This window comes from Pleurodeles waltl, chromosome 7 (assembly GCF_031143425.1).
Source record: "Pleurodeles waltl isolate 20211129_DDA chromosome 7, aPleWal1.hap1.20221129, whole genome shotgun sequence".
Classification (NCBI taxonomy): Eukaryota; Metazoa; Chordata; class Amphibia; order Caudata; family Salamandridae; genus Pleurodeles; species Pleurodeles waltl.
The window spans coordinates 109,314,287-109,337,953 of record NC_090446.1 but is presented as its reverse complement, the minus strand read 5'-3'; the positions used below and the strand labels follow the sequence as shown (position 1 = coordinate 109,337,953).

The 23,667-nt window shown below is 45.8% G+C and overlaps 1 protein-coding gene across 3 annotated transcripts in view; it reads right to left on the bottom strand.

Annotated features, from left to right (window-relative positions):
* The window catches only part of LOC138303787 (DEP domain-containing mTOR-interacting protein-like), a 140,233-nt gene that overhangs the window by 97,497 nt on the left and 19,069 nt on the right, over nt 1-23,667 (bottom strand). For 2 of the 3 annotated variants that reach the window (XM_069243198.1, XM_069243196.1), the window contains exon 3: nt 23,447-23,500. The exons of the other annotated variant lie outside the window; for it this stretch is intronic. In XM_069243198.1, coding sequence (XP_069099299.1) covers nt 23,447-23,500 — 54 coding nt within the window. The remainder of the gene's footprint in view (nt 1-23,446; nt 23,501-23,667) is intronic. 3 annotated transcript variants of the gene reach the window in all.

The following is a 23,667-nucleotide window of genomic DNA, read 5'->3' as shown; positions in this document are numbered from 1 at the left end:
AGTGTCCGACTCAGAAGGAAGCATAGCATTATTCCCTTTCATTACTCCACAGACGGCGCATGAGCTCTAACGAATCAACTGTGTGAAAGTGATCCCCTGTTTGGTTATTCCCAAGAGCCAAAGTAAAGGCTCTGCAGAATATTACTGGTCGCCCACCCAGACCAGAAAGTAACTCAGAGGGGACAGACCTGGATTTGACACATCGCCTCATTACGAGAGTAAATCTGTGGCAGGTAAAGGGAGGAAGGACCAGCTGTGAAAATTGAGCACTAATGTGCATGGGTGGAGAGCGGTCCCCTCCGCTGGTAGATGAGCCCCCACCTCCTGTGAAGATTATAACTCCTATAATAAGTGGTGAGCCCGGACGGTCGATCTCTGTGATTACTGTATTGTATGAGAGAAACTGTCAATCACAGAAGAGACGCACATAGCCTATATCTTGTACGACCCCCATAGCATAGGCTTGTTTGTTTACATAATAATGGTTATAAACTGGTTACATTCCTATTATTTAATGATTTGGCGAAGACAGTTTTGGCTCTGCCTAGTATTGTGCACAGTTGGGGTAAATGTTTATTATATCAATGTTATGACATCAGCACATGTATTTAAAAAAATAAGTATAGAGAACAGCAGGTCCATATGGATTGGGAGAGGGATGGCACACTAATGATATATCATGTTATCAGCACATGATTACAATATTATCACTTGGAATGTACGTGGAATGGGGTCTATCCACAAACAGCACAGAATATTGGCCCAGTTAAACCGCCGTAAAGCACACATATTATACCTACAGGAAACGCATCTCACCACACATGAGGCAGGGAAACTCCGCAAAAAATGGAGGGGGCAACTGCTCCACACCTCGTACTCTGCGTTTGCTCGTGGGATGGCTATATGGATACAATCCTGTGTCCCTTTCAAGGTACTAGACACAAAAGTGGATAAAGATGGCAGATACACTTTGGTCAGAGGTAACTTAGAAGGGAAGCCTGTGGTACTGGGAAGTCTTTATGCCCCAAATAGTGGTCAGGATGCTTTCCTAGATCACCTATTGAGTGTCCTCTCGCAGTGGGCACACCTACCCTGGATCCTGGGAGGGGATTATAATGCAGTATTAGATACATCCCTTGACCGCTCTAACCCCCATTGTCGGGCACAAATACGCAGAGACAGGCGGAGGCACTACGGAACTGGTTACAAGGCTGGGCTCTCACGGACATATGACGGGTGAGAAATGAGGGGATGAGGGAGTACTCCTTCTACTCACACCCACACAAAGTGCACGCACGACTCGATCGTATCTTATGCACCAATACACTACAGACCCAGGGGACCCATGCTACATACTTAGGGAAAACACTATCAGATCATAATCCACCAGAATTGACAGTGAACTGGGAAAGGGTGTCCACACCGATTCCAATGTGGCGATTACAACCACTGCTCATTGGGGATGCAATGTTGAAAGGGGAAATAGCTCAAGTAATAACAAACTTCTTTATCGACAACACAGAAACTGCGTCCTCTCCATTGGTAGAATGGCAAGAGGAGAGATGATGGGAGCAATGACGGGAGCATGAGCGGTTATACTAAGGGAGTTAAAACAAGTAGAAGACAGATTGGGGCCCCTAGAAAGGGAAGTAGTGCTTCAGACCCCCCCAGGCCCAGATGCTGCAAGACGCCAGGGCCGAACACGCATAACTCTTCGAACGACTACGAAAGGTAGATTATACAAAATACAAGGAACGGGCACACAGTGATGGGGATAAGGCGGGTGCGCTTTTGGCACGCCTTATAAAAGACGATCCGCCTCCCACCCCTATAATACACATCTGTACTCCACAACTAACTAGTATAAACACACAGTTGGAGATTAACACAGCATTTCGAGACTACTACACAACCCTGTATTCTGCCCCACCAGCACTAGATCAGGTACAGCTCAGTTCCTTCCTATCTGACATTACCCTACCGATGCTCAACAACACTGCCAAGCAAACCCTAGGAGCACAGATAACACAAGGGGAGATCCGTGAGACCATTAAGGACATAGCTCGTAATAAATCACCAGGATCGGATGGTCTCCCGACCAAATTTGATTTCTTATGTAGCTCAAAACTGGCCCCTCAATTGGAAAAATTATACCAAGCCTCGATGGCTGTTGGCCACCTCCCTGATATGACAAAACAGGCAATAGTGACCTTGCTACTAAAACCTGGCAAACTTGCAACAGATATGTCGTCCTATGGGCCCTTATCATTACTGAACACAGAATATAAAATACTAGCTAAATTGTTAGACACTCCTCCTCTTCATAGGCACCTTGATCCATACAGATCAATGTGGATTCATACCAACTCATAATACCTCCTTAAATATACGCCGACTATATCATATTATAGATTATACGAGAGAGAGATATCACCAAGTGGGTTGTCTTTCCCTGGATCTTCGCCAGGCATTTTATACCTTAAATTGGGATTATTTGCTCGAAGTACTGGAGCGATTTGGGCTCCCTCAGGACTACCTATGCTGGGTGCATCTGTTATACACTGATCCCACAGCAAGAACACGCACTGGGAAGAACATTTCAAACTCCAACCACATTTATAGAGGCAGTAGGCAGGGATGCCCACTGTCCCCCCTGCTGTTCGTCTTGGTGGTGGAACTCCTAGCACACCAACTCCGACGAGACGCCGAGTCGTGGGGAATTGAAATAGGCAATGGATTGCACTCGATATCACTCTATGCTGACGACATTATACTATATGTGAAAGATCTAGGACAGAACCTAAAATCTACTGCACAGATATTCCACTATTTCGCACCATTGTCAGGACTAGAAATCAACTATAATAAATCCATAGCATTCTTATTTTGCAAAATGGACAAGGGTGACAGAATTGCCTTTGGTAATAAATCACTACAGGTGGCCATGGACACTTTCCGATATCTAGAAATCCAAATATATCGATCCCCATTGGATCTGTTAGAGGGCAACCTACAGAGAGCGATGGCTTCGCTTAAATCGCAGATCCAGTTCTGGATAACACTACCACTGTCCATTGCTGGATGACTAGTGCTGGCAAAGATGGTGATGCTGCCCCGTATCTTGTACTATTTTATGAACTTGCCGGTGAGGGTACCTGATACCTACTTTAAAACACTCCATTCTATGTTGGTGGACCTCGTCTGGGGGATGTGGAGATGCCGGATTAGCTTAGTAAAACTACAAATGCCGGCGGGCCACGGAGGCATGGGTGCGCATGATTTTACAACCTACTGTGTGACAGTCCAACTTCAATGGCTTACGTACTGGTTGGCTGGATGAAATTTGCACGAGATAGAGTTCACCCAATCAATGTTAGATAGGGGCTGCCTACACTCGCTGATCTGTCCCGGATCCCGTCCCCCCGGGGGGGTGCCACTTTTGTTGCAGGTGGCCCTGAAGTACTGGAAGCTTGCTCTAAGATACACCGCCGACACGATTCCCTATGCCTCAAATATTCCACTGCTGGGGCTACCCGTGAATGTTGGCATACTGACTCAAGGTAAGATACAGGGGTGGACACAGGAGGGAGTAGATACTATTGGGATGCTATTCAAGGACCGCCATTTACTCGCACATATGGATTTTGGATTTCATGAACACAACTTGCCTACCTCACTATTTTTGCTATACGCAAACATAGTACACTACATCAAAGACCACTGGGCTCCAGATGGTATAGAGCCCCCAACGCACGATTTCATTAGTACATTGTACATCATAGGGAACGGGAGACACCTAATCAAGTGGCTTTATCGAGGGCTTAGAGTACATTTACAAAAGCCCCTAACACCCCTAAGAATTAAATGGGGGGCAGACATGAGCAGGGAACTCTCAGATAAAGAGTGGTCTTCCATTCTGGAGTACCCAAAACAGGTATCCAGAAATACGAGGTTCAAGTTCATACAATATACCATATTACACAGAGCGTATCTTACACCACATAGACTACACATACTATTCCCAACGCTCTCGCCGGCATGTCCAAGATGCGGGGCGGATGATGCAGAGCTGCTGCATATGCTTTGGAGCTGCCCTAGTATCACTCAATACTGACACCTGGGTACCATATTGGAGAAGGTGACGGGAAGCTGTGTCTGGAGGACAGCGGAGGCGTGCCTGCTCGGTATATTCCCCCACACAAAAAAAGGGAAGGTGTCATAACGGTTTGCAGACTTGGCCCTACTTTTGGCAAAATGCCTGCTAACTAGGTGCTGGAAGGCTACAATAGCACCCTCACTACTACAGTGGAGTGCAGAGGTGATGGAGTGGGGCCCAGCGGGGAGTCCTCAGAAGAGAGGGGAGCAGGGATCTGAGAAGACACTCTGTGGCATTAGACTGGGATGAGTTGTTAGAAACTTTTAAAATAGCATGCGAGGATGAGAGAGAGACTAACTGAAGACATAAAGATTACTCATAATAGACTACTAAGATTATCAAAGCCCACCTGTAGGAATTGAAAATTGGAGACAATAGCGACGTACTATAGGATTACTATCCCCGGGTCACAAATACACTGCGAGATCTATTACGAGCTAGAAGTATGGTGTGGTCACGTGTTGCGTAGCGAATGGTTGAAGTGAGATACATCACTTCTGTGACTATTATATGAGAATCTGATGTCAAGTTTAAAGGGGAGGGGGGAAGAGACTGTTGCGTGTTATAAGGTATTAAAAGAACGCATTAACAATTGTCAGGGTTAAATATGCCATGCTCATGCTACATGACTATGCATCGGGCTGGAACGAGCCTTATAGTCGAACTTTGGCATAAGATTGGATGTTAAAACTATAACATACGAATGTAAACTACAGTGACAAATACTATGAATAATATGCAAAACATGTTGCAATGTACAACATACATGATATTTTATAATATATGATGAAAAGAATAAAAATGTGTTTAAAAAAATATAAATATATGTATTTTTATAGCATCAAAAATATATATTTTTTCAGTGCCATAATTACATAATTCCTTTAGCAATAATTGCTATGAGTTGTTATTTAATTTCCCTGGCTCCATTGTTTTCTATTGGAGTGTGTTGCGGTACCTGTGAGAGGCCATGTGTGATCCTTAACTTATACCAAGCCTGTTCTGAATGGAATTTACTACTGTTTTGCCATCTTTCAAACATAGCATCTTTAAAAGTTCAGTCTGTAAATTGCAGCAGTCTTACTCTTTTGTCAGTATGCTTTTGTATTAGCATGTCCTTCCTTAAAACTCCACTTAAATGTCCCTAAGCCCCTCCCATTTAGGAGTAGGTATTGCCAGTTTTCCCACCACTTCCCATTGTTCCCCCAATATTTACGACAAAAAAAGAATACAGATGTGAGCGGAAATCTCCACCAGCTTGACGGAGAGCTTCACACAGAAAAAATAGGAGAAGTGGAGGTTGAAGTCTACGGCCATAGCTTTCTGACTAACAAACAATAGAAGTGGACCAGGTAAACGGACAAATATTAATGAAAATATAAAAAGCAACAATGGCACATTCGAAAACATAAACATATGCTTTAAATAATAGATAGTTACCCATGAGTAAAGAGTTCAAAGACATAATTAGATGTAGGTTAACCTAGTGAGTAAGATGTGACAAGTAAGAATGGAGTAGAAGATGAATGACCATAAATGGATACAATGCAACTTACATATCATCTGGATTCCAAGATAATGAATATGTTACTGAAGAGGTATGAAGTTTGTTAAGGGAAATATTTACACAAGCAGTAAAAGACAAACAATAGAAGTGGACCAGAAAAAAGAACAAATGTTTATGAAAATATAAAAACAGCAACGGCACTTGTCAAAAAATAAACAGAAGCTTAAAAGAATGGGTAGCTGCCGATGAGTAAGGTGAATTATGACAAATAGATGAGGTTTGTTAACGGATATATTTATACAAACAATAGAAAGCAAACAATGGAAGTGGACCTGGTAAAAGGACAAATGTTTATGAAAATATAAAAATAGCAATAGAACATGTAAAAAACGTAATCTTAGAAGGACAGGTAGTTACCAATAGGAAAAGAGTCAAAATACATAATTAGATTTAAGTTAACATACTAAATAAAACATGACACGTAAGGCAGGAGTACAAGATGGACTATGATTAATAGATGAAAACGCAACATATATATTATCTGAAATCCAAGATGATTAATATGTTACTGGGAATTTATGACTTTGTTAAGAGAAATATTTATACACATCTACGTAAAGACAATCAGAGACTACCTTTTATGATCAGGCAATGATTTATTATCTGTTTATGTACACATAATAGTTTTATTAATGAACTGAAATAGTGATATCAAAACTCTCCTTTTTTTAGAAGATAGTAACTCATGCATTAGGGCATATGATTTACAAATATTTTTCTGATATGAGCTAGCATCACATATACCATCAGTTTCATCAATTATGTCTCACACTCACAATATTGATAACAGTTTCTGTTCATGACACAGAGAGGGATTTTCGAGAAGATGGTGAACGATGGTAGAGGTTAGCGGGCACTCATGAAGTGTTCTTTAGGGCCGGACTGACTGTATGGAGGCATGAAGTGAGCACTGTATGAATGGAAAGAGCATTCCATAATTCCATCCCCTTAAGGGCATTGCCTGAGAAAGAATGTTTGAGAGTATCTTTAGTTGACTTAGGATCGATTCTTTAAGATTATTTTTTTTGCTAGCAATTTTGATTAAATAACTGGGGTATTTTGAAAAATGCTGATGGATGGCCTTGTCCAGCCTGCCCTAGCACTGGGTCTAACACCACAGACAATGCTGAACTCCTGCCCTCTTCCTCAGGCAATGGGCCTACCACCAGAGAACAAGTCAGATCTCACTTTAACATCCTGTACTAGTGAGACCTTCACCACAGACCAACGCTGAGGTCTGCTCTCCAGTGACCGCGGTGTCACACCACCACAGACTGATGCCGATTCCTCCTCTGGCGGCTACCCCGCCTGCGAAGAGAAGTAATGAGCATCCGTGCACCCTGTTAGGCATCGGGGAGACCACTGACAAAATCAGAGGTACCCACCACGACGCTAACGCTTAGCCACCACCACCACCTCCTCCGACAGTAAGTTTGCCACCACAGACCAGTACAAAGTTGCTTCACATCCAGTCTGACACTAAGCCATCCTGTTATCGCAATGACCCGCGACTACGGGGTAATGCTTCTGCCTCACCTCCATCAGCCGTGGGCACCTCCTCGCAGGAATCCTGAGCTTCTGCGTGCCTCCTCTGCGAGTTAGAGGCATCAAACACATTTATGATGCTCCCGTCAAAATGTGGTGAAGAGCTCTTCATAGTCTTTCTACATAGCATCATTTCCTAAGTGGCAGCACTGCAGACTCCATAAGTCATAAGGGTCATGGGCCGCACAATGGAGGGACCAGTGACTCCCCATCCAAATTATCACCAGAGGGGCAGCCGGTCCCACGTCCTGGCTGGCGAGGCCCTCACTATTAAACTACAGCAAGAGACATAGGAAGCTTTGATATGCCCAGACACACTGCACTGTATCAGTGCTGCACACATACTGGGCACGTCAGCTTTCAGGGGCCCCATCTGGATGGGCTGTTACAGAATTGGTCGCCTGTTTAATGCACCTGCTGCAATCAGTTCATTTAATCTGGGTATTTCTCGGAGTTAGAGCATTATCCTAGAGAGCACAGATTAGATAGAGGCAAACCTTGCACAGTGCTTCCGAGATGCACTGTCAGAATATAAAACACTCATACACTCATTCAAAGAAATAGGGCATTCGGTCCACGCTGAGCCAGAATAGCCCATCATGATACGGTTCAAGGTGGGAGAAACCAAAGCCAGGACGAAGGGGGTTCCAGCAGAGCATGAGGCAAGCATCAAAGTCTTTCCCCTTTATCACTGCCATTTGACCAATCAAGGAAATCATGTTTACTTGGGCTCTGGGTTCAAAGGCTTGACCTGGTCCAGCATTACTCAATATCTGGAAGGCCCTGGTTTTTAGAAATAGGAAAAAAAATGCGGCACAACTTTCTCTTCAGTCGTGCCACTATTTACTTGGCATCTTCCACCGGGCTGCATGGAGGGGGATCTGAGAGATTGGGAAACACACTGAGCCACTTTCGTTCACCCCAGCCAGAACCGCCCTCCGGCACGCGTGCTTGGATCCGTCCTGCTCCGGGAAGCCAATGTCACTGCCAGGCTGGCGCGTGTCGGTCTACGACCTTCGGCAGATCTCGTCTTTTTTTTTTTTTTACATTTTATTATGTATTTTTTCAGGGCTCGCAGTGCTGTGATGAAAGATGCTGGATGAGTAAAAAGCCTCCAGTGTCCCCAGATAGTGACAGCCATAGGGGAGAGGGCGTGGGGGGGAGTCAATTTACTTTAGGAAATTATTTTCATTTCTCCTCACTCCTCAGTCTTTTTTCTTCTCCTACTTCACAGACCTTGCACACAATTTGATAAAACCCGATCGGAAATCCAAATACGATCTGCTGCCGTAACACAATGTGCTCAGAATGCAGTTTTGGAAAGACAGAATTACCTAATCTGACATACTTAGAGTTGAGACAAAATCATATCAGGAAAAAAATATTGTGTGGACAAAATATTGTGTCAAGAATATTGAGGCAAAAAAATTGTAAAGGTAGGTTTCTATAAGTAAACAAAGCTTTGCTATATACCTCCACATATATATGCCTTGACAATATATATATCTTCAAGATACCTGGATCTGGAGTTAAAAATAAACCTATACTTACCTATTTACACTTACCTTCTCGATATTTTGGTTCTTCATGTTTTTGACATGATACTTTGTCCTAACAATATTTTTGTTACCCTTACACAGCTAACATAAAGGTGAGGAGATAATAAACTCATTTAAGGCCTGAGTGCGGGAAGTTTGCTTTTCCTCATCATGCTAAAGGATCCTACGTCCCATGATTGGGCGACAGCATTTGTCTGCTGGGGCAGTGAGGGGTGCACGCCACTGCTTCGCCCACATGGGTTGGTGAGAGAGCTTGCTCGACAGTGGCACCAAAGGCCTTACATAGTTTCCCCATCTATGCAGGGTCGTATCTGGGCCTCTGAAACATTTGCTTCATTTACTTTGTGAAAACTACACGAAATGCCCCAAAAATGCACATTACATGGACTGACAGACTAGCATTTTGCTCTATTTGGATGCAAGAAAGAATTAGTGCAAAAAGAGGCACAAAATCTCACATGATGCAAACAACAGCCACTTGCACTTTTATCCAAACTAAGGGCCTAATTTACAAGGCCCATGGCGCAGGGCGGCACAGCAAGTGCCTTCCTGCGCAGCCCTGCGCCACCGGTAAAGGGCAGAAATGCGCTGTATCTACAAGATATGGCACATTTCTATCCTCTCCCCTGTGCTGTGCACAAATTGCTGCCATGCACCAAAGCAGGTACAAGGTGCCTGCGTTGTGAGCATGATTGTTTTTGTGCGAGAAGGGATACCTTCCTGCACAAAAACAATCACTAGAGGTGTTTTCCTTTCTCTATGTGTGCTGCAGAATGCAGCACACATAAAGAGGGAAAAACAGAGAGAAATAAAGTTATTTCTCCATGTTGCGTCACTTTTACTCCACCCCTGAGGTGGCGTAGGACTCTGATGCATTCCCAGACTTGTAAATCTAGGAATGCGTCAGTTATTTTGGGTTCCGTGGGTGTTGCGTGGGAACACCCCAAGCTACACCCATGGAATGCTCCTTTCATGCAGTTGTATGCATGAAATGGGTCTATATATACAGGGCAATGAAAAGCCACACAAAGCTTTTCGTGGCCTTGTAAATATGGACTGGCACACTGCGCCACCAGAGTGCCAAAAAAAATGATGCTCGGGTGGCACAGTGTGCCTCGTAAATGAGGCCCTAAATCACAGTTACATGACATAGCATAATCCTGGCCATTTTTCGGAAGAAGTGTAATGTGAAATGTCAAAAAGTATGTAAGAGTATGGTAGCGTAAACAAAACTTCGGCCTAGCCTAGCTCTGGCGCAGAAGCTAGGGGTGTTTAGGAGTCAAGCATCTTGCTATCGAGACCCAAACACCCTGACCGACCAGAGTAGCTGGCACCCATGACAGGCAGGACATTATGACATGGAGAAGCTCCTAATGTTGCTTAAGGCTGTGGTGGCTTCAGGAAAGCGCAAGAGAACAATGTGTTTGATCCTGATGTGCAATGTAGGTAAGAAGGTAGGGCGGCTCACATCACAATTATGACGCAGTAGTTTGCATTATCCATTTGGTAAGTCAGCGGGCCAGCCCAGCAGGGTTCCTAACATGGTCCCCAGCCCATACTGGAAAACCAGGAAACAGGCTGTGATCTGGTCTCAGGTGCTAATGCGTGTATTTTTACTTGCAACGCTAGAACTGTTCTGCACGAGGAAAGACTGCAGACCTGTTGCTTATACTTTATAAATCCAGTCATAAAACTGCAAAATATTACAGGCTTTTGTATTCTGAAAAATATAATCCTAAAATTAAAAAACTCTCAGAACATACCAAAGTGATAACCATCTTAGGTTAGAAGTATGTGGACGCAACCACCTCAGCCAGGAAAAAGTGACTCACGGAGGCACTTGGCCAACATCAGAACCTCCTCCTAGTATTGTCTGGTCCAAATCTGGGATTAAAAATAACTGCGAAGTGATCTGCTCAGGTACAGACAAGAATCCCTGCAAGTCTGAATAGTGCTTTTTGTTTTAAGGTCTGCAGGCAAAAGGCTGGTTCCTCGCCCTTTTTAACTCTCCCTGCTCCATTCTCAACAACTGACTACAGTGAAGGAGTGAGTGTGGACCTCTTAGAGTGAGCAGATGTGGGAACTAGGGTCACAGCAAGAGAGGAGAGAGTGTGAGAGTGATTATAAGTGTGTGAGTGAACAGGTAAACGAGTGACTGGCTGTGAGTGAGGGACAAAATTAACCACATTTTATAAGCGGCATCAGTAATCCTTCCCCCAGAATTACTGACGCAGCAGGATAAAATGACTCTGGCAGGCGCAGCTCCCGGCTAGGGTGGAGGAGTGTCGCCCCCCCACCCCCTTCCAGAAGCAGCATCTGCAAACCTTTTACCAAAAAATGATAAAAAACTGTTTATTATCATTTTGTTTGTAAAAGGGGCGGGCCGAAGTCTGTGACGAGCACTGAGGAGGAGTGTACAGCACTCCCCCTCACTGTGAATGTATGTTTGGACGGGCGTCTTGGGCCTGCCAAACACACATGCGCAGTAGGATCTCTCAGAGTTGCCGGGCTGGAGAGAGCAGGCACAGACTCCCAGCCTGCATGGGAGCACACTCGCTGGGCGCTCCCAGCCAATCCTAGTGCAGCTCTGCGTTTGCTCAGGATTGGCTGCAGGGCAGGCTGGGAGCCTGTGCCTCAGCCTGTGTGTGCAGGAGAGGAGCAGCGCGATGGTGATGGCAACGGCGACGATAGAGGTAAGTTTTGATTTTTTTAAATAATTCCCTTCCTCCGCCACTCCCCCTACCGCCCCCACCCCCATGCGCGCTGCCCTGCCACCATTTAGCACCGCAAGCTGCTCCTGGACTCTGCGGTGCAGTAATTCTGAGATGCAGGATTAATAGTCCCTTCTGAGGTTCAACTACTGAAATAAGGAGTTAACACAGGAAAAATTGGATACCCACTCAGCCTTAAATGTTTTTCACCCATCCTGGACTTTTCTTTCCTGGGCATTTCACCAGGGTTTCCTGGTGAGAGAAGAATGGGAGAATTAACTTTGGGGTGTTTTTTTGCCTAATACTCTGGAATTTCAATTCAGGCGTAGGATACTGCGGAATTGTGATAATTGTAAGTCTTGTAATGAAGCCCATAATGCAAGTCAGTAGGAGGAAGGCTGAATGTGAGTGAATGAGTATGTAGGCCTAAGGATGTTAGTACCAGCTCTCACACTTTGCATTCTTCGATTAATTCACGCAGGACCCCTTTTTCTCACATTCCCGGTTACTCCTAATTGGAAGGCCCACACCATAGCTAGTTCAGTGCACTCACAACAAATCCAGTGTTGTTGCTGCTACAAAGAGTGCTCGAAGCTTTCCTGTTTTATTTCCTTAAAACGCGCCCCCCTACCAGCGTGTGGATGTTTTATGGCAGTCATTTGTGCCAGGGTAGCACCTTCTTGTTGGATCACATGGGGGACACTGGAGACACTGGGCAGCCAGACAGGGGCACTGTCGACCCAGAGCTACGGATGGGAGACACTGGGCAGAGGGGAAGGGGCACTGAACACCCAGGGCTATGATTGGTTTGCATTGGAGAAACTGGGCAGAAGAGCATGGGCAGCGGAGATCCGGGGCTATGGGACAAGAGTGTGCCAGAGGCATGGAGTTAAAGGGGGCGGTGGGCACTGGTGCCATGGCTGTGAGGAACAGAGATACTGGTGACACAGGGCTGCATGGCAGGGTCGGATTGGGGTAAAAAAATGGCCCGGGTACCCCAAAAATAGTGGCCCACATTTGTGGATCACAGTGTTTCATGAAATAATGCTAGATTAATATCAGGGGGGCTCATTTTGCAAATATGTGTGGTAAATAAAGCATTTTAAGCTTACAGTGGGTAGCAACATTGGTCAAGACAAGAGATACTGTATCTTTAAAAGCTAAATACATACTTGCAGTGTCAATCATAGAAATCTAGCTCAAACCCAAGATGTAAGGGTTTAGGACAGCTTGCATTGGTCAGTCCTCTTGGTACAGGAGTGGGGTCGATAGATGAATGTGCTTGTCCTCTAGGTTTGGTGACCTGTGGTCCTTCTGGCTTGACAGAGTTGCAGAAAACAAAGGGCTAGGTAAGCCTGATTAGATTTGGAGGTGTTAGTTGTGGCCTGCCTTCTGCCTAGGCCACAGGAACTGGAGTGGGCCACTGAAGGCCTTGGTTCGAGCCAGGATTCCTTTCTCAGAGGGAGGAGATGACTGGACATAGGGAGTTGAAGAAATGGTCGGAAACACAGTCTATTGAAGCAGGTTCTCCTGTGGACCTGCAGGGTTGATAAGCTCTTTTTTTAGTCCTCCTCGTCCTGCAACGTTTTGAGTAAATGCTGCTGGTAGTGGGAACTGTAGAATCTAGGTGCTTTATTGCTCTTCCCTGGCAAAAGTAGGAATGGAAATTAGGAGGCAGGAAGGAAATCTTTAATTATCTCTTCCCTACAGAAACCCCAATTTGCTGAATGGATGAGAAAGGAGTGAGGGGACAGCCTGGACACACAAACCCCTAACAAGCCTTGTATTTTCAGTGCCATCTTAAGAATGTATGGGGGCCTAGGCATAACCTACTTTGAGGCACCTATTCAGAAGAGCTGTGATTTTTTTAAAATCAATTCTCAGCTAATGTAAGCCTTCATCATGTCAAACAACACTACATTATATGTTAACCTTCCAGAAATGGGGGCACACAAAAACAGCCAAAAGCTGGAGCTACCTTGCATCTGCCAGCCAAATAGTGCCAAAATGAAGCTTGAACAAGCATTGATAAAACAATTAGACTCAACTGCAAAAAGAATCGGCAAAAACAATTCTTTATGTGCAAATCACTATCTAATCCACCAGTTCCTCCCTTTCTAGGAAAGGCACAGTAAGGGTGGCTTGGTGGACCAGGGCATAACATTCAAACATATGCACATAGTGCTTCAGATTGTAGCTTTGATTGATGAATATCTACATTCTTACATAAATCTCTCTTCACTACTTTCCCTCTTGCTGCAGTCATGAAAACCAAAGTACTACTCTGAGGATTGTCACTGTTATATTGGGTGAAATAAAATAATGTTCTGCTTAAGTCACTTCCCTGCCTTGTCCCTCCTTCCTTTCTCTGGTTTGACAGTACGCTCCTCCTCTGCAGAATAAGCAACATTGAAAGGACAGAGAGGGAATGAGAATGTTCTAGAGAGATTTAGAGGGACGAGGGAGGTAAAACTGAGATGATATAGAGAGGTGAGGACACACAGGTAGGAAGGGAATGATAAGGAGGCCAGAAAAAAATATGGAGATGTAGGAAGAGGTAGATAGGAAAAGGGATGCAGAGAGATAGATAAGATTTTGGAGTGAGGCAGAGAGTTAGATACATATACAGGGAGCTAATAATAATGCCATGTAACTAAGAGGATGGGGTACACATAGGGGGTGAAGTAGAGGGAAAGGTAATGTAGGAAGAGGGTTGCTGCAGGAGTGCCCAGGCAAAAATATGAGGACGAAATATAGGGAAATGCAGGATAGAGACAGCTGTGAGGTAGAGAGAGGGACACAATGATAATTAAGGTACAGAAAGATTGGATAGGTAAAGTGAGCCGTTAGGTAGAGGGAAAGGCCGGTTGAGAAGAGTGAACGTAAGAAAAGGAGATTAGTTGTAATAAAAAGAAGTGAAGTGGAGACAGAGGTGAGGTGGAGAAACAGAGTGGGAGTTGAGATAAAGAATGAAAGTATGAAGAAGAGCCAGAGAGGTGAAGTAGATGGATATAAAAAGAAAGAGCCAACGATGTGAGGCACAGAAGGTGTGTTTAAAGGTGGACCAGAGAGAAAGAGATGGAAGACAGAGAGAAAGGCTATGATAGTTTAAAAAGATGGCTAGAGATAGTGAAAGAATTAGTGATAAAAGAGTACGGTTGTGAGAAAAGCAACACAATGGAATTAGAGCTAGAAAAAGCGGTGAGGTGAGGGAGTCTTCGAATGATAAGAGAAATTGAGAGGTTGGGAAGTGTGAGAGAGGGAGAAATGTGACTGGAGAAAGATGAGGTAGTGTATGAAATGGGAAGTAGAGAGAGAAATGAGGGAGAGAGATAGGTGAGAACGGTAGAGGGAGCTGAGGCATACAGAGTGGGGAGGTAAAGAAATAGATGAAACAGATGAGGCAGAGAGAGGGAGAGAGGCAAAGCAGGTGGAGGAGACGGACAGTGCAGTAATATGAAAAGGACTGCCAGGTGCTGAGAAAGGGTGAGGCAGTGTCAGGGTAGGAGGGTGCGGAGTTAGACACAGAGTAGGGGACAGAGAGGTAGAGAGCGGTGGGATTCAGGGAGGTGTATTTGGAAGAAGGAGGTGTGGTGGACAGAAATGTGGTAGAAAGGGCTGAAATAGAGATTGGGGTAGGTACATAAATTGTAGATATCAGCGAAGAGAGAGGGAAAGTAAAGGTTTTAGGTAGAAGAGTTAGGGACGAGATCTGAAACAGAAAGAAATATGAGGCAGAGAAAGAGGCAGCCTTAAAAAGGTGATGGGGTAGGCAGCGAGACGGGGTGATTTGTAGTAGGGTTTTGGTGACCAGTGAGGTAGAAAGAAATGAGGCACAAAAAGATGGGTAGAAAGAGAAGAAGTGGCAAAGGTGTAGTACAATGAGAAGGGAGAGGTAGAGAGAGGTGAGGTAAATAGAGGGAGGTGAGGTGATGCGTGAGAAGGAAGTAGATAAAAAAGAAGAAAGCTCAGTAAAGAAGGATGATGTCAGATAGTGAGAGATGCCGGAACAGGTGATGAGCGAGAGGAGAAAGAGGGGCAGAGAGAAAGGTAGCAAGTGGTGAAACATAGAAAGGAAGGGAGACACAGTTACAGACTGAAATAGGGAGTGAAGGTGTGAGAAAAGAGAGCAAGAGTTAATTTTATTAGGAAGTCTTTGGGACGTTTGGGCCTTCGCAATTGTCCACAGTGTAGATGCAATGCAGTGAGGAAGGTGCCCAGCAGTGCTTAATTTGTGCTTGTTCTTTCCGGTGTGGAGCACCCTCACTTATTTTTGAGGGTCAGCACTTATTTTTCTGCCTCAAGCATTTACTGCGAGCAAAAGACATATATGGAAAAGAAGGAGGAAGAGAAAAACGAAAAAGTGTCACAATGGGAGAAAGCAGAAAGCTTCAAGAGTGAGCTGAAGGGCAGGGAGTGGCTTTACATGGATTGAAGAGGCCCGAGATGGCTTCAGGATTACGCTGCCACAGTATTCCATGTTCACACATTTAATTGCAGCAGCCATGTGTTTAAGAGGAGGGCTTTGGACACCGGCACGTTTGTATTTACAAATTAAGCTCTGGTGCCCAGTCATAGGGAGGAGCGTGCAGAGGGTGTCCAGCTATGGGAGGAGAGAGAGGAAGGTGCCCAGCCATAGGGAGGAGTGCGAGGAAGGTGCCCAGCTATAGGGAGGAGAGAGGTGAAGGTGCCCAGCTATAGGGAGGAGAGTGCAGAGGATGCCCAGCTATAGGGAGGAGAGTGCAGAGGGTGTCCAGCTATGGGGAGGAGAGAGAGGAAGGTGCCCAGCCATAGGGTGGAATTAGAGGAAGGTGCCCAGCTATAGGGAGGAGAGAGATGAAGGTGCCCAGCTATAGGGAGGAATAGGGAGGAGAGAGATGAAGGTGCCCAGCTATAGGGAGGAGAGAGATGAAGGTGCCCAGCTATAGGGAGGAGAGTGCGGAGGGTGCCCAGCTATAGGGAGGAGAGTGCAGAGGGTGCCCAGCCATCGGTAGGCGAGGCAGGAAGCTTGAATGTCCCTTATTGATGGAGAGGAGAAGAACATCACCCAACATTTTAAGAACCTTAATAGAAATCCAGGTATTGCCTCATTGAAGTATTACCAATGTGTTTAGAAGTGCTATTGCTGTCCTATTACAAACCTCTTTGAAGTGGCAGCCAGCGGTACCTGCTTAAATGTGGCAGGACTCACTGAATGTACTGAGCCTATTATAAATGCCCTTGTGCACTCTTATAGATGGGGAATGAGTATATTTAACTTGCTTCACTGCTGAGCTATAGGACATAAGCAGCAATTTGAGTAGATGTCTTGTGAACTGCCCCACGAAGGTGCCAAGGGTATGGTGGCTGCTGTTATTAGTAATGTACTCAAGAGAGCTCAAGGAGTGGTGACTGTTGTTGACATCTGTTGCGACGGGCAGGTCAAGGGTCCTAATAAAGGATAAGCAAACTTGATCCTAGGAATACTGTGTACTTTTAAATGGGGTAAAAGTAACACTTGACCAGATAGTGGTTAGCAAAATCCAAAGTGAAGCACTGTGTGAAAGCACTCGGCCATCCTCTGCAAACACACACTACAGATAAACAGGTAGTCATATCATGTCTAGACATGCAGCCGCAGCTCTTGCATCGCAGAAAATGAATGCACAACAGCTGTACACCCCCAATGAGCGACACCAGTGAGGCATATGGCCTGCGTCATTTTTGTCTGATCTCTCACTCTCCTTTTTTTATGCATACCGAATTCTCTACCTCTCACACACTCTTTATCTCTAAACTTCTCATTCTTCTCTTTCACTGTCTCTAATCTTTCAATCTCTCTTACACTCATTTCTGTTTCTCTTTCTTCTGTAACTTTCTTTCCCCCTTGTGCAGCACGGCTGTACTATCGCCCCACACAGCACTTTCTTTTTCTCGTCTTAGATCTTCCTGTCTTTCTTTGCCCCTCTTACTCTTTCCCATCTATTCCATAGCTCACCCCCTCTGCCTATCTCTCCCCCTTCAGCTTGTCCTCTACCCTTTCCTTGCCCCCTCACTCGTAAACGTCTTCCTCCATCTGGCTATCTGCCTTCGCCCAGGAAGTCCCTATGTGCACGGCTTTGCAGGGACAAACAACGCTGCCTGCCATCCCCTCCCTCCGTGGTGCAAGTGTACAGAGCCTGGCAGGGCAGGGATCAGGGCAGTACAAAGCCAGACTCCTAGGGGAAATGGCCCACCTCACCCAGGCTCCAGGGAGGCTGCTGAGGACCGCCTGCCCCTCCACCACAACGCCCTTCATGTGGAGCTAGGCAGGGGACAGGTCAGGTGGAGGACATTGTGGGCATCCTCCAGAGAGGTGAGGGGTGATAATAGCTCTTCACACCTCTGCTCCAGTGAGGCGGCTCTTTCTCTCTGCTCTTCTGTCACAGGAATCGATCTGCATTCATCGAGTGTGGCCGTAGTTGGACCAAACCAGCGCACATACTGACTTGACAGACCCAGGAAGGGACGAGTAGGGACAATGCTGCAAGGGATGGGGAGGAGACCGTCTGTCCCTGCTCCAGGCTTTCTGAGAGGGAGCTTAGCCCCCCTAGAGTCACAGACTCAGCAATGCCAGACAACATAGCTGATCCCGAAACCCTTCAAAACGGGCATCATCATTGCACCAAAAAAATCAGCCCAGAAGTGGGCCTCAGGCACTGGCCCACCGGCTGATGCCCAAATGCCCGCGTTACCAATCTGACCCTACTACAGGGGAAATGGGGCACTGCAGACATATACAGGGGTAAGGGTCAAGGGAGGCAGTGAGGATGCGGGCTATGCGAGACATGTCAGAGATGACACAAGGCTGTGAGGTCAGGGGTCCCTGGGCACGGGGCGAGGATTTGATGTGAGGTCAGCACTGGAGATGCAGGGTTGCATGGGGAGGTTTGCACTGGAGGCACGAGAGGACAAGAGGCCGGAGAGAGGCCTGGATCTGAAGCTGGCACCGGTACAGCCCCTTGCATCGATTCCACGCCACCGCTGGCGTGACCTATTTGGGCCGCGTGTGCACTGCAACCCAGTTATGGGCCACACAGCGCAAGCTCAGACTGTCTGCATTTGCATTGTGTGGCCTATAACTGAGCTGCAGTGCGCACGTGGTGAGCTCCACTCCGCTGCCAGGGCTAGTGGACTTTTTGGCCGAACTCCGCTCTTCAAGCGGAGCGCAAATTGCCAAAAATTCTGTTAACTCTGCCAGCAGAGTGGAACTCACCGCCCACCCCTACATGAGAATACAAAGAGATTAGACACAGCAAGATGGGGAATGAGAGAAAGGGGGCATGAGGCTTTAATCCCACAGGGCCAGAGAGCAATCAAAAGTTTATTAAAACAAAAAAAAACTGCTGGATTGTAACAAAAGTGCAAATTAAGCACTTTTTCAAAAATACGAAATCCTGGGACTTCGTTACACTAAGGGCAGGACACACTGTCACTTTTTGCGCCATGGCACAACTTTAAATGGTGCACCGGGCACAATCAGGGACAGCGTGCCCCGAGGATTTAAGTGGGATGAAAAAAGTTGTCCTTGGAGTGCCCCAATTACTCCCGTTGTTATCTCTACTCCACTTTCCTCTGAAGTGTCTCACTCTAACACTCTTTTTCTCCCACATCTTTCTGAAATCCTCCAACTGTATCTCACACCTCATCTCTTTCCTCTTCACCACCCTCTTTTCACTCTTTCCGGCATATACTCCCTGCATCGCCTTCACTTCACTCCCCCCGCACACACCACTCCCACTCACCTGTAGGCACTGCCTTTTGTTTTACTTTCATCCTGCCAGTATATCAACAGCTTTGTACCTCCTTTATAAACTTTCACATGGAATCACAATTACAGTTAGCACAGGTGACTAATGCTCGACACAGAGGGGCCAAAGATTGGATGAGCATGTTTTTGAGCACTGTTATGGCCCACAAATAGACACTGTGAGAAACTTGCACTGCCTTCAGCCTAAATTCTGGAGCTCTCAATTATGGTTACAACCACTCACACACATCCTTAACACACAGACACCTAGAGGATACTCGATTCACAGTACACTCAGGCCCTCATTACAACCCTGGCGGTCGGCGGAGAAGCAGCGGTAAGATCGCAAACAGTCCGGTGGCAAAAAAAATGGAATTTGGACCGCCACTTCACCACTCCGACCGCCACGGTGGTAATGACCGCTGGGCTGGAGGTTGCGGTCTCCGGCCCGGCGGTCATCACTAGACCGCCAACGGTATCATGACCCTGCATACCGCCACGGTTTCTGGCGGTTGGGAACCGCCATGAGAACCATGGCGGTAGGCACTATCGGTGCCAGGGAATTCCTTCCCTGGCACTGATAGGGGTCTCCCCCACCCCCCACTACCCCCCCACGAGTTCTCCCCCCACACCCTCCACCGCCCTGCCACCCCCCAGAGGTGGTACTAACCCCCTCCCCACCCCCACCCCAACATGCACATACACGCACCCCTACACGCGCACACCCGCAACATGCACATATACACACCCCTACACACACACATACACAACGAGGACACATACCCGCACACATACATGCGGACATGCACACCGGCCGAACCGCACACATTTCCCATGGACACAGCAGCACCCCCCGCACGCATACACGCACTCACACACCCCCTCTACACACTCACACGCACACCCCCATGCACGCACACAACACACAACACCCCCCTGCCCCCTCCCCTAATGGACGATCAACTTACCTTGTGCGTTGGTCCTCCGGGAGGTGACGGGATCCATGGGGACATCACCGCCACCAGCACACCGCCACCATAACACCACCACACAGAATCATGGGATGTGATTCTGTGTGTGGTGTTGTGTTGGCGTGGTGGTGGAGGTTGAGCAGCCTCCACTTTCCCGCCGACCGCCAGTGTAGCTGCTGGCGGATTTCCGTACGGAAAACGTCGGTACGCTGCCAGCGGTCATAATACTCGGAGCGGAAGACCGCCACGGCTGGCGGTCTTCACCGCAGCGGTAACTTGGCGTTCTTGCGAAAAGACCGCCAATGTTGCAATGAGGGCCTCAGTAAGTAATTAGCTGCATGGAAAAAGATGCAGAAACACAACATCCTGGAAAAAGCAGTCTTATGCAATGTAAGGTGAGGTGAGGCGACAGTTCACAGTACACATTATGCAATAGTAATAGGCTGCGCGAAAGAAAAGTACAGGTACACTGTTCTGGAATGCAAGATTATGTAAAGTACAGGAAATGTGAACAGGAACTAACTAGCTGACATGGAGTACTTTAATGGGTTTTACAGTTAATGGTAAAAAGCCGATCAGTATTTTTTTGTGAGCTAGGAACATGAATATAGGACCTGATAGGGATCTGGTTTTAATACTGCTGGTCTGAGAACCGGAGAGTCCTGCCTATAAAAGGCCCCGGTGTGCTTCATTACAAAGAATGCACTGTGCCCTGGGCAGCTGCGAACTTGGAACTTGGTAACTGCCCTCGGGCAGCGTGTTAATGAAGGGCAGGGTTTAGTGGCGTAAGGAAACTTGAGAGGGGGGGGCACCCTGCAAAGTAACTGGAGAGGGCCCCTCCCCCATGAACCCACTCAGTAGCCTTCCACCCGTGCACAGTGTTCTGTCCTGAGGGGGGGGCTGGAGCAAAACATAGATAGCCAGGTCCAGGGTTAAAAGGTCAGCTTTAGGCTATAATTTGGCCCTTTACCAAGATGATGGACATTTTGATGCAACAGCAAATGTCTCCAGCACTGGAGTAAAGGTGATGTGCCTGGTGCACATCTGGCCTTTCTGCTTGTTGCTTGTCCGGTCAGACAGGCTCTGGGTTGACTCCGAGTCATTTGGCTTTGCACATCAGAAATGGATGAGTGCTGAGGGTGGTGTGTTTAAGGAAAGGATGAAAACTCAGAACCGAGCAAAGCACGGACCGAAAACCAGACCTGTTCCTGTGTGGGGGCTTCTGACTTCTCACATTGGAGAGCTACCTAGTTGTACCAGGTGTGCTTGTGTTAAACCACTTTATGGACCAGATATACGGTGACATTAGTGGTGGTACTTTAGAACTTTTGCAGCAACAAGGGAGTGGCTCTGGATTACTTCCCTGCTTAGGCATTTACCCCGATGTGCATGGCATGGTTCCAAACTAGACAAGTCAACAAAACCACCGAGCCTTTGAAGAGGTCTATGGTGATCCCAAGGGATCCCTGCTCACTATGGGCATGGTATAGTTACCCAGCGATGTTTGAGCAGAAGAACATTACGCCCTCACCCAAACAAAGTGTCCTGATCCTCATCCAAAGTGAAGAAATGTACATAAGGTGGGCTCGATTGGCCCTTTGGGATGGAACTTTGGAAGGTCTCCACATCTGTCCTACCAATGGTGTGGATTTGCGATTACTTTTTAGGGTACACTTAACTAGCAGAGTGCTAAATAATGCTGCCCTCAGGACCTAAATTGTTGAAGGTAGACCAAAACCCTTTTTTAGGACCAGCTTGATTCCACAGATGTCGCCAGATCTTATGTGATCAACCTAAAAAAAGAGCTTCAAGGAGTCCTACAGAGAGAGCCTTTGGTTCTTCCCACTTGTAGGTGGACTGAAAGACATGTTTTGATTGGTCAGGGTGTGTTTATTTCCATATAAAAAAGTGCTTCCTTGTGATTATTTTGTTTGTATATCCAGCTGTCTGAGCCAGCAGCATTATGACTGCCTATTAAGATCTCACTAACACCAAAATGTATTAAGCTTACAATGGGACAGAATTTGACCTTTCGGTGACAGGCACATCACACTGCAATGCTCTTACATAAGTAGATAATTTATGTTATTTGTTGTTGTCTTGCAGCAGCACAGAAGGGAGAAGGGCAGTCATGAGGAATGTATCGCTGTTTTCCAGTCCCAGCGCCTCCCCTTCCATTAGTAAATGTACACTTCAGAGAGCAGTTGTACGTATGAGTACATAATGGGATGCCCAGGGCTGCACAAAATCCTTGTTAGGCTGCTTTAGGAGAGATAATATTTTGCTTAACCAACTGTAACTTTGTATACCTTTCTAACTATTTGCCTCTGTGCATGATAGTTGCCATGTGGAAAGGATTAAACTCAAACAGTAGGCTGTGTTAGTTATAGTGACAAGTTATAGGCCTGATTGGTGCTCTGGGAAATGTTATGTCCAATACCATAGGCCTGGTCTTCTTATTATGAAACATTATGATAAAAGAAGTTCCTCTAACCTATTTATTGTGTGATTCATTTCTTAAAGCCAGACGGCTTTTAACAGTTGATTGTTATCACATTGTGTTACAGACTATATTTTGTTACAAATAATCTCACAGATTATCATAGTAGGCAAGGATTTGAACGCTGGACACTACATTGACAAGCCCTGAGGGGTTTCATACTCATAATTAATGGAGAGCCTATTGAAAATGTATATATTGTTCTGCAAACTGTATTTTCTACATATTTGTAATTTTATAACAGTATGTATGATGCTTGCTAGTTTATGTGCACTTAAATAGGCCTGTGTTTGCTAAGTTGTAAAGCCAATGTTAAAGGGTATAAACATTATCAGTTCATTGTAAAACACCATGCCTAATTCCAAAGGTTTGATCTGTGTATCATGAAACATTATGACAAAGCCAATCAGCCTGATTTACTTATTGTGAAAAGCATTAGTTAAAGCCAACAGGCAACTGACAGTGGATTGTTATCATATTATGTTACAGGCTATAAACAGGTATCTAGTTAAATTAGTTTACTGGGAAATTATGTCTGTTTATTATTAAACGTTATGATAACCAGCAGGCCTGATATATTGATTGTGAACATTTTATTTTAAAGTCAATACACATTTAAGGGTGGATGGTAATTACTCAAATAAAGGCTTCAAATAGGTATTTTGTTACCTGGAATGTTTTGTAGGTAAGGATTTTGATGCTGGGTACTGCCTCTGACAAACCCTGGGGGTAGAAGATTTTTTCACTGTAATAATTCTTGTAACAATCTCTTTTGAAAGCCAAACAGGGTTAACTGCTTGCCAGGATCTTGTAATAGACAATCATTAAATAATGCACACATCAATATCCAACAATCTTTATCATATAGGTACTTAAAGGCCTTTGGGTTA